At 42.9% G+C, this 12,562-nt stretch overlaps 1 protein-coding gene across 2 annotated transcripts in view; it reads right to left on the bottom strand.

The window, feature by feature from the left end:
• Window positions 1-695: 695 nt before the first annotated feature.
• The window catches only part of b4galt2 (UDP-Gal:betaGlcNAc beta 1,4- galactosyltransferase, polypeptide 2), a 96,142-nt gene continuing 84,275 nt past the window's right edge, over window positions 696-12,562 (bottom strand). For both annotated transcript variants that reach the window (XM_060059339.1, XM_060059340.1), the window contains exons 7-8: window positions 10,036-10,140; window positions 696-2,883 (exon numbers count right to left, since the gene is read on the bottom strand). In XM_060059339.1, coding sequence (XP_059915322.1) covers window positions 2,733-2,883; window positions 10,036-10,140 — 256 coding nt within the window. In that variant the 3' untranslated portion in view covers window positions 696-2,732. The remainder of the gene's footprint in view (window positions 2,884-10,035; window positions 10,141-12,562) is intronic.

Below are 12,562 nucleotides of genomic sequence, written 5' to 3'. Positions count from 1 at the left end.
ATAAAACCGCAAACATTTTCAACAGCGATTCCACAGCCTCTGAGGGAGAATCGTAGAGAATGCACAAAATAACTTTTTACACAGTAAGCTTATATTGAGTTCGCCATCAGAGATAGAGTCAGAAAAACAATATAAAACAACTGCATTAGAAACTGCCCCGTTTTCATGAGAGGAGCAGGATGGGGGGGAGGGGGGCGCCAGTATACTCCCCAGTGCAGATGTGTATAATGGTGGATGATGACCCACACCGGAAACGTAATTCACACCAAAACAAAAAAAGGCACTCATACACATCTGTGTGACCCACATACAGATGCCTCAAGAGACACCAGGAAATAAAAACACAGAGAGAGAGAGAGAGAGAGAGAGAGAGAGAGAGAGAGAGAGAGAGAGAGAGAGAGAGAGAGAGAGAGAATGGCAAACATATTGTCAGCGTTTCTGACAGAGACCTTCTGCCTGAGATTATCAGCAGGATGCAATGCACATACAAATATATATATATATATATATATATATATATATATATATATATATATATATATATATATATATATATATATATATATATATATATATGTATATATATATGTATATGTGTGTGTATATATATATATATATATATATATATATATATATATATGTGTGTGTGTGTGTATATATATATATATATATATATATATATATATATATATGTGTGTGTGTGCCGGTATATAAACGTTGTCTGTAAGGCATGACCAAAAACAAGAAAAGTGGAATAAAAAAGTTGTGATCATTTCAAATAATAATCTCTTTAACTGTCATATCAGAACGAGGAGTTCGTTAAAGCCATCAATTTGCATTTCGTAAAACAGAAAAATGTCCCAATAACCACCACCAAATTCCCCATAATCTTCTAGTTCCCCCTTCTGGGTATGATGGTCTTGTTAAAAGATTGAGTTAATAACAGCATAAAAGATTGGCATACTGATGACAGCTATGCCCAGCTTTTATCAATCTATAATAGTTCTTTATTAAACACCAGGGTTACAATGTCATAAAAAAATTACTTAATTCTCGGCCAATCTTTTATGGAACAAGTAAAAAGTCACTGAATGGCAAAAACTTTCCAAAATAAGTGTCTTATTCCTACAAAGCTCAAAACTAATAGATGCTTGAACCAACGGAAACTCTTGGGAATGTTTTGTCCACAGCATGATTTCAAGTAAAATAAAATAAAAGCTGTACTTTTACATCTCCATCTACACACACCATACGGATGTTATGCCCAGACCAAAAAAGCTGAAATGGCACATTCATATCTGTTAAAATCTCTGAATGCCTAAAGTCTGAACATTTAACGCATCAATCTATATGTTTGTCTTTTCCGAGATCAAACAGTACTGTGGGACACGCAGGCATTCTGTGCAGAGTGCAGGCTTGTGTTTCAGCATCGTGAGTGCTCATAAAGTAAAGCCCACTTCTTTCCTTTTACTCTCTGGTTGAAATTCAAAGGTGCTCCAGGGACAGTTACACTGAATTTCCAACTGCATAAAAAACAAAAAAAACTGTTAGTTTGGGTTTCCAATGTGTTTGAACTTTCTCTAATACTCTTGACATTTGAAAAGTGCTGTAAGACTCTCACTGTTTCCAAAGTTTGAGTCCATGTATCTATTTCAAGGTGATGAACCACTGTGGATCTGAAAGCTTTTTTGTTCCAGAAACAGCGTTTCGTGCTCCGCGATAAACACACTCTTCTGGAGAGGGACGCTCTCGATGCTGAACTTTGATTATCCGATATTGTTGAAATGTGGATCGTATCTTTTCTTATCGCAATCCTTTTATGACAGCTGAACTGTTGAATTTGTCTCCCCCCTCCGCCCCCAGTTCTCTGTCACTAGTTTACTTTTGTAACATTTCTTGAGAACTTTATAACTCTGTTCCCGGTTAAGAATGTCAGCTCCGCCCACCGTTGTACCTTGTCATCCTCAGCGACGATGTTCATGAGCATTTGTTATCCTGAAAAAAAGATGCACACACCTGGATTTCACCTTCCTGTGCTACGTAGCGGGACGTCTCCTACTGAATGAACTATCTTGTGCACATATCCCTACTTCCTCAATTAGGTCCATTGTCGTTCACTTCCAGGACTTTATGAACCAAATAAAGAACAGACATCCATTACAAGATAATAGACCAAGGACCTTCCATGGATATTGTTCGAGGACTGCACACAATCACCTAAGAACATCCAGCAGAACGCCGTCCACGTTTTTCCGAGGCAATTGCGATCGCAATGTTTCAAACCATCCCAGTCCAAGCTCAGGCTCTGGGAACACTCTGAGAGTCTCTGATTGGCCAGGGTCCTTCAGCTGGCAGCCTGCCATTGGCTGTTAGAAAGAGACGTTGATGGAGAGAGGGAGAGTTTGAAGCGCTGAGCTGGAAGAGGAGAGGAGAGAGAGAGAGAGACTGATGTGCTTTGTGATGCATCTACACCTAATGCACCAGATCTCTCTATAATCTCATCGGCTGTCTGGGAGAGTTTGACACTTGATCTAGTCTGTCTCTCTCTCTTCCTCTCTTCCTCTCTCTCTCTCTCTCTCTCTCTCTCTCTCTCTCTCTCTCTCTCTCTCTCTCTCTCTCTCTCTCTCTCTCTCTCTCTCTCTCACTGCAGCCTGAGCGAGTGCTGTCCCACCTCAGTGTCTTCTCTCTCTCTTACTCCGTCTCCCTGACCCCCTCCCTCTCCGTCCCCGTCTCTATCCCTTGAAGGGCCTGGGCGGGGGCTTCCCGATCTCCACCGAGATGTTGGTGTACAGAGGGAACCTCTTGACCTGCACCAGCCGGTAGGTGAGGGAGCTGATGCCGTCCCTCCTCATGGTGTTCTTGGTGTTCTGGATCTTGTTGAACCTGGCGGAGATTCACAAAGAGGAGAAGAGTGTGCGTGTCACGTAACACCATCATCGAACCATCACAGCTGGTCACCTGTGTGTGTGTGTGTGTGTGTGTGTGTGTGTGTGTGTGTGTGTGTGTGTGTGTGTGTGTGTGTGTGTGTGTGTGTGTGTTGTATATTTCTTTGGAGTCAGTCAGCAGTTTCTGCCATGCAAACCTTGACCATCAGGTGGTGCTGTGACCTTATTTTACTCAATAATCCAAATATACTGAGGTCCTCAAGTACCATTTGCCTTTCTATGATCACGTCCCAGACTAGTGTTGCCCTATTAGTATAAGTGCTCTGGTCAAGGTTAATTAGGGGCCCGGGTTTAGTTATGTTTATACTATCAATCACTTGGAGAAATACCCTGTTCTTTCAAAAAGCTTATGAGTGCAAAATGTATATAAATGTTATATCTTATGGAGTCAAAGCAATGAGTCAGTATACAGTATGGGCAGTGGATGGGAGGGGGGATGGGTTAAAGTGATCACCAAAGGATCAACACTCCCACACTCAACCAACTATCCAAACTGCGTGTCTTGAGAGATAATCAAGGCGTTATATCACACAGGAATCCTTTTTTTTCTGCCAAGGCAACAAAAAAACAAAATAGCGCAATACCGAGTAATCCTAGCATCAAGGTTGTCTATAGGTGTATTGTAATTTGGATATCACCTCACACTCATCTTCTCTGAATATTTACCGGACACTTCTATACAACGCGTCCCACAGTGATTTATGTTTCTGGATAAACGTCAAGACGTAGCAGGTATGCGGTTAAGTCGGAGGCTTGCTTTTAACCACGCATTCGCGTGAGAGTGGTGGCTGCCTCGCGTGTCCTGCGTCCCTTTGGAGGGTTAGTGGTGCAAATCCTCAGTAGTAAACGCTATGTGAGATGCAGTATGCACATGAACTGCGGGGGCAGTGTAGGTACAGCATGGGGATAGAACAGGGTCAGTGGTCAGTAGGCAAGTCAGCCGAGGACAGCTTTGAAGACAAGCTAATAGACCAAGTTCCCAGTTACACACATCTGCATGTTGTGTCATTGACGCTGGTTTATTGTTTACATCATGCAATTCAGAAGTTGTGTAAGTTCTCCCGTGTGCCCTCTAGTGGAATCCCCAAGTAACAAGCAAGGTACAAAGCCGAGTGTGTCAACACTTCTGTTCAAGGGAAAGACCGTTTTCCTTAAGAAAGGTGGCTAAAGAGCAAATATATCTCCGGCCTTATGAGGCCACATCCAGCCTTGTGTATCGTCTCTTCAGAAGGACGCTGCTCTTCCGAAAGATGCAGACAAAAGACCCTTCTGTCTACATTCTGGAAGTGCATGCACACACACGTATACACACACACACACACACACACACACACACACACACACACACACACACACACACACACACACACACACACACACACACACACACACACACACACACACACACACACACACACACACACACACGCGCGCTTAGCAAAAAAGGAAAAGGCAAACCATAAAACCTTCTCTAAATCTCTAAAGGCATTGGTAGGCAGCCTTCCTTCCCTGAACTTCAACTCGGTAACGGTGGAATGGCCGATTGTTCCCCGTCACGCCAGGTCAGCTCTGCGCTGCAGAAGCTGCTAGAGCGCGTTGGTTTAAAGAGAACAAAGAGAATAGCGAAAAACAACGAGGCCAGGGAGGGACATAATGCAGAAGATTTATACTGAATCAGGCTTAGGGGAACGCTAAGGGCGAGCGAGAAGGACAGACACTGAGATCTATGAATATATAAAGAACAGCGGCTTGAGACACGGGGCAGGAATGCTAGCACCTAGCACATACATGCACATGTGCAAGAACGCAACACGCACGCACGCACACACACACACACACACACACACACACACACACACACACACACACACACACACACACACACACACACACACACACACACACACACACACACACACACACACACACACACACACACACACAAACACACACACACACACACACACACACAGGGAATTTTTCATTAGGAATACAGAGACATGGGGTGTACTACTTGGATATTTACATAAATATCTCGCTCTACGGTAGTGGATATGCATATTAACAAACTATCTGTGTGTCGGTAGCTTGCATTGCATTCTAAATTGGATCCTAAAATAGGCAAAATAACACAATTACATTTAATAAAAAAAACATTAAACTGAACATGGAGCAATCTCAAGCCTGCTTCTCAGTATGACCGTGTGAACTGAACCAATCACATTCTATATTATACGTGACATTTTAACGTGCATGTGTTGCATCATTATGACATGTACTGGATGTTCGCTGGTGAGGACACTAGCCATGATGAGCTGGTTAGCCTGCTTTCTGCCGCCGTGTCGGCATGGAGGGGAACGTGCTCCAGTTTAAATCCACCATAGTCTCCCAGGATTATATTTAAAGATATCCTTTAATAATGATGACACCTTATTAGGTCAGGGACAGAAAGAAAGTGCTATTTCCCCCCCTTTATTGTGGTAATATTTTGAGTGGACTCTGGTTAAGTCTCACTTTAGCATGCATTGGAAAATTGGTGACCTCGTTCGAGATTAGACTTTAGACTGAAGACCTGTTAATGCTCAATTATTTTATAATCTATTGCTGAGCAAGCACACCCCCACAGACCCACATCCGCAGTATTCGCCCCAGAATGTTATCATATGAATTCGATATAGAGCCATGCTACTGGGCAAGTTGTTTCTTTGTAATGCATTAGGTACTGATAGTGAGACAGCATGTCTGCGTCTGTGTGGGCGACTGCGTGTGGGCATGTGTGTGTTGGCGTGTGGGTGTTTGTGTGTATGTATGCCTGTGTGTGTTTGTATGTGTGTGTGTGTTCGATGCGTGTGTGTCTGTGTACACTTTAGGGGGATAGTGATGAATGTGTCTCTTTCTCTCTACACTGGACTGACATCTCATTGCTATGCCTAACCAGCCTCTCAAGAGATGAACTGAATGGATTCCTGTGTGTGTGTGTGTGTGTGTGTGTGTGTGTGTGTGTGTGTGTGTGTGTGTGTGTGTGTGTGTGTGTGTGTGTGTGTGTGTGTGTGTGTGTGTGTGTGTGTGTGCGTGTAGGTGTTTGTGTGCGTGTGTGTGTATTAGCATGAAGATACTTGGGTTTGCTGGCTTTCATGTGCATTTGTGTGTGTGTTTGTGTGTGTGTGTGTGTGCGCAGACGCGTGCGTGTGTTGTGAGGAATCAGACATGCATCACACAGTCCAGATACTTCTTTTGTCCACATCACAGCTCCTCCAGACAAACTATTTAAAGGCTTTGATTATCCATTCCTGCCTCGACAACAGGCTTATCTAACACCTTGGGAACGTGCAGAGGAGCCGGCATAATGTTGAACTGCCGAGATTCTGACCGTCACTTTGTATTTGTGTACATAAACCCAAGGCTAGTAAAGTGAATAAATTGTGTTTCGAAAATGGATTTCTTCAGTTATCCTCCCTAGTTGTTATTGTGTTCTAGTTCTTAATTGGGCGGATCTTTGTGTTTTGAAGATTGATAATGCATGAAGAACTCCAAGCCTTACTGGAAACATAGCAACTTTTTATCACTTCTGATCAGAACTTTCTTTTGTTCTGAGTCAGGCTAATTATAAGAAGCACATGAGATACGTGACATCTTAGAAAACCAAAAAGGCCCATTTCACATTTGAATGAGTGCCCAGGAGCCGGTGAGGAGAGTGTTCACATGACCGACACGCCATTTGCTCCTCTGATAGAGAGTTCAACTCTCTATTATCCTCCCCAACACAAATAAAAAAGGTCCCAGTTGGGGACACCTTTTAACTGGAGAGAGGTAGAGACACATAGTTAGAGAAAGAGAGGGTGAGAGAGAGAGAGATCACATACACACAAACACACACCTTTGTGTTGATGTATCGATTTTGATGAAGGCAACTAGACCAGCGTGTCCCTGACTGCTTCCATATCTAGGGTTGACATTTAAGCGGGCAATTACAGTGGGAGCTTTCAGACCCTCAACAGTGAACGATGACGTGGTCCATATATAATGGATACAATATAGATATATTACACACAGTACTCACGTCCTGCAAGTACTGCGTATAATACATATAAATGAGGCTCATAACAGTATATAATATGAAAAGGTCTGTTTGTCTGCTCCGGCCAGCAGGCGTGTTAACCAATGGTATTTGTTTATTTATGAAGCCCTGGTCGTTAAAATAGAATCTTAAATTACATCCATGTTGCATTGGATCTTTAGTTCCCCTTCGACATGCTCCGATGACACTGGGCGCAATTGAGCTCCATCTTATTTGTGTTAGTGCAGCGGACTAAAAATAATCAACCTGATAATCTACACTTGTATGTTTTATTATTAAGAACATTACACTTGTAATGTTCTTAATAACTGTCCCGTAACTGTGTGTAGTTTTCTCTGTTTGGTTTTTATTTGTAAATATGTGAATGAGAGTCCCCATCAATAATTCCAGCGAGATCCTTGAATAAAGAAGATGAATGAATGAATGAATGATCATCAGGTAGGTGAATGATCATCTGCACAGAAGTTAATTATTAGTTATTAGTTCATTCAATTCAATTAAAAAGCTACTAGTGAATATTGAGTTGTTGGTGGTCTAGTTATGTACAGGAGAATGTCAATAATGACTGTGTCCTTATCATCATCCACCTCATTACTCGTATGCACATGGGGGAGGGGGAAAGAAGGGGCCCTCCTGGGGCTCACAAGCAGCTGCGGCCCCCAGGTGTCCTTTGAATTTGGACTCTTTTGAAATTCTGGTTTTGGGGTGTTTAGTAACCATGATATTAACACAGCCCAGTTCCCCCCCCAGTACACGCTATGGAGGAATGAACTGAGGAAGAGAGCGACCATAATGCTAAACAAATTGTCTAGCCTTGGCTAGCATCATTGCATAGAGGTATACTGAAGCAACATCCTCTCAAACGTATTGAGCGTACTCGGCGAGAACTTCAATGAACACGATTTTTTGCCATCAGATCTCACTTTAAACCAAAGCAACGCACCAACGTCACCTTGAAAGGGATTACTTAGGCTGTGTTACTCAGCCCACTTTATCTCTGTCACCATCTATCGCAGCTATGACGGCTATTGATTTTAGTTTATTTATTTACAGAGAACAAAAAAGTGTTTTGGGGTGGGGGGGGGGGGGGGGGGGGGGGGATGTTGTGGTGCTTAACCGGGCGTGAAAGCAGGCGGGCGGGCGCGGTGGAGAATACCCCGCTGTAATCCACGTTTAAGCGGCTTAATGTGAGGTGCTACGGTGGCGGTGATTAACGTGTTTAAGAGGAGGGGGGAAGGGGGGCTCACCTCGGGGTCCTCAGCCTCGTTCATCAAAACGCCGCAACGCCAACAGGCCGCCGCCGCCATGTTGCCAACCCCGTCTGAACCACACGTGACGAGCGGACGCACACGGGGAGAAGGACGCCTCAGACGCCAATTAAACAACCGCGGGCTGACGACCATCTAGAGTTGAAGTTTTGTGTTTGTATTATTATTAATTTTTGTTTGATATGTCCTCTATTATTCGGCAACATCCACCCACACTATCGTCTGATGTTCTGCAGGCCTGGAGGCCAACCGAAACCTTTTCCGATGCAGGTTGGATGGCGGTCTGCTACTGTCCGGTCTGAGCCTTTGATGGAGGTTTGACTTTAGGGATTTATGGGCTCATCTGAGGGGCTGGTGGAAGCAGCATGAAGGAACATGTCCTTCATTCTCTCAGAAACAATCCTGGGGGGGGGGGCAGTAAATGAAAAGGGGAGTTGAAGACATGAATATTGGGCGTTAAATATGTCCTGCTCTGTACGTTTCATTATCCCCCGAGATTAATCTTTCAGGGTTTTCAATAAGTATGGAAATGTGGAGATGTCAGACCTTTGAGCGGTGACTCAACCAAGCTGGCTTCTATAGCTTTAGAAACCTTTTTCGAATCCGTCCAAATTGTCCACACCGCCCTTTACCAATCCTGAATAATAATAATAATAGTAAATTTTATTTGAGGGCGCCTTTCATAGCACTCAAGGTCACCTGAATAAGGTATACATTTACTTTGAAATTATTATTACTAGGATTAGTAACAGTAGTACTAATCCTAGAAGAATAAATTATAGTAGTAGCTGCAGTATCAGTAGAAGTATATTGTTGCTATACGTTTTTTAGCAGTTCAGTAGTTATAGTAGTAGAAGTGGTTACAGTAACAGTAGCAGACATAGTAGTCATACTATTAGTAGTCATGCTACTACTACTAGTAGTAACAGGAGTAGTAATTTTTTTTTATTTTTTTTTATTTTTTTTTTTTAATAGTTTTTTGGTATTTTTTTCTCTGAAGCACTTTGAGATTCTTGAATATAAAGTGCAGTATAAATAAAATGTATTATTATTATTATTAGTAGTAGTAGTAGTACTATTGCTGTACAGTCTTGTGATAGAAAAATACCAATGTTATTACCTTTTAGTCATATAGGCTTTGTTTTCCATTCAACTGGAAGAACATAACTTGTGAGTTGAAGCAAACTGGTCTGATTCCCAGAGGTCAGAAAAAGATAGAGGCGTGTTTCCATCGTGTTAAGCTACACTAGAGTAGAGAATTCAGTTCCCTAACCAGCAGGACTCTGGTTTGAAGGTCGTTTTTATAAATCTTACTCTAACAGAGTGTACCAGAGGTAGCATGAAGGGAAACAAACTACTATATTTAGGATGACTGCTGAAAAAAACACTCTTTCAAGTCCTCTTAATTCACGAGCCATAGTGTGACATCACGGAGTGACTTTGATACCACCTTGACACAACACATCAAACAGAAAGAAACAGGGATATATAATATCAGAGAGAGAGAGGAGAGAGTGAGAGCGAGAGGAAAGAGAGCAAGGGCGTGCGTGCAATAGAGATGAACATAAAAAAAACAACGTAACGATGAGATCTAGAGAGAGAGAGAGAGAGAGAGAGCGAGAGTGGGAGAACGAGAAAGACCGAAAGCAAGAGAGAGAGAGCTAGCTATCGAGAGAGAGAGAGAGAAAGTGAGAGAGAGAGAGCGAGCGAGACATGAGGTGTTGTTGTGATGATGATGCAGTACCTCTGAGGGTTGGGCTCGTTGTGTTTGTCTCTCTCGTGTTTGATCATCCTGTAGCGGCCGATCCGGACGTCCGGCCGGGACACCTTCATCCCGTTCAGAGTGATCCTGGAACACAGCGGCCCTTGTTCAGAGGATCATACGGCCATGGGGGAGGTGGGGGGGAAGGGGGCTGGGGACTCTGCATTTATTCTTATTTCCATACATGTTTCTTGAAAGGGATAAATGCTTTGCTCTGATTTGCCGTAGACATACACAGTGATATACACACACAGAAACACAAATACACTGCCACAATGCCACACACACACACACACTGCCACACACACACACACACACACACACACACACACACACACACACACACACACACACACACACACACACACACACACACACACACACACAGACACACACACACAGACGTCACAGACACACGCATATATGAATAGAGAAATCTAGACAGCACAATCTGAGCCTTGTTGACTGGTTATGTATGAGGTATTGGTTGCACCGACTTTTCAAAATGATAAGGTGCAGAGAAGTGAACATAGTGTCTCGGCCGAGGTGTTCTGCTCCCCCCTGTTTGAATCCTCTCTGATTCACATTGAGCCAGATGCACTGGGAATATAATGCTTCCAATGAAAAGTCTCAGAGACAAATACAATGGCTAGATTCAATGCTCCTTGACCCGAGAGTGAAACCTGAACAATGTACAAAGCTGCGAGCATCAGGACAGGGTACACAAAACCAGAATAATAAGCCTCTGGTTGGGGAGGGATTCATTGTTCAGACCAAGGCTAGAACCCCAGAACAACTGAAAGAGAGCTCTGAGATTGCATTTAGGTTGTTAGATGGACCAGCAGAGGGCCTCCATAGCCCAGCTCCAGCTCTAACGCAACTACAGATGAGGCACGAGGCGATGCCTTCAACACAGCTTCCTCTAACTCACAGCCGTCCACAAAGGAATGGCAGAGACGATGGCAGACTGTATCGTCACACCTTTGATGCGCCGTTGTATAGTTCCACCCCAAATCTTGAGCTTCCAACGGTGTGACCACAGATGCTTTGGTGGTATACCCACGCGAGAGAAGATGAGATGAGAAGCAGTTTGATTCTTTTAATTTGACGATATGTAATTGCAGAACCCAAAAGGTTTGATGCACGTTTCTTGTTCTATCGACGGTGGACAATGTTCACACTGATTGGTCACTGATATTGGTCATTTATCTGGTTGCTCCTTATCTCAAGGACATGTTTCACACTATGGGAACTATGTGTAACCCATTGTCCAGTGTGTACAATTTAAAACAAGACTTGAGAAATCTATTCTCATTTCCAAAAGCGATTTGGATAAGGAAGCAAAAAAAGGTGAGTCTCTAACGAAAACAAATATATGATACCAAATATATGAAATGAATCTAAAACAAATCAATCAAATTGGACAAAACTATTTAACTGAATAGGTCTACAACAAGTGTTGTGTAATTATATAATTATACTAATATTATTCCAAGTAATTAATTATAATGAATTATATAAGTATGTTATTACACTGCCATTGTTGGCTAACAGACTGATAAGGAAGCCTAACTACAGCACCCGTCCTTTATGTTTGATACAGGCCATTGTAGAGAACTCGGAAGGCCTAATGATCATAACAATATGTGCAAGACTCTGGTCCTCAGGACCGCAGTCCAAACTAAGGGCCTGGGTACATCGTGTGGGTAGCATCCAAGCACTGGTAGTACCACGTTGTTGCACTCAGGCCAGCTCCAGCCCAGCACGGTTGGCTGATAACAATCTGTATGCATGTGTGTGTATGATTGCATGCCTGGGAATTGGTTTTCATGGTGTGTGTGTGTGGTGATGTGTACTTTTCGTAGGGGTTGTTTTTTTTCACCGTCTTCCACGCTCTGATTCTTCTGATCCTGTCCGTCTTGTCAGTAATATTAATATTTTCTTTCCATGTTTTTCTTTCCTCCTGTCTTTCTGTCTTTTTGTCTCCACTGCCCCCCTCCCCATGCGCTGTCATCTTCCTGAATTATTATTCATGTTCTTATTCTTGACCCGCTCTTGTTCTAAAAATAACATATGAACAAATGTAAATGAAATCTTTTGATGTTCATCAAAAATAACAGAATGAAAACTCCTAGTAGTACACTATACTATTCAACATATTCCGCTCCCATCATGTTCTTTGTTTTGGGTGTATATTCATGTACGTACGTAACAGGCAAGTTAACATGAATCTGCTAACTGCGCGGCTTTATGAAAGCCAGAGTAATTATCCCCCTTAACGCCCGTGCGCTGGGTGATCCTAACTTTACAAGTCTCTATTGGCCTATTAAGTGTCAAGTATGACTCGACACTTACTGGGAGCTCCGGCGTCTAATAATGGACCACAGCATCGCTGGAGCCCTCCTAATAATAGGAAGGTATTAGCGGCCTCACACTGTGGCAGCGTGATTCAGTGAAGATAAACACAGTGGAACGGTGGTGAGGGGATGACTTGTGATGTATCAGTGCT

Source organism: Gadus macrocephalus, chromosome 8 (genome assembly GCF_031168955.1).
Source record: "Gadus macrocephalus chromosome 8, ASM3116895v1".
NCBI classification, from domain to species: domain Eukaryota; kingdom Metazoa; phylum Chordata; class Actinopteri; order Gadiformes; family Gadidae; genus Gadus; species Gadus macrocephalus.
The sequence above is the reverse complement of the archived record's forward strand: the minus strand, read 5'-3'. Positions and strand labels throughout refer to the sequence as shown.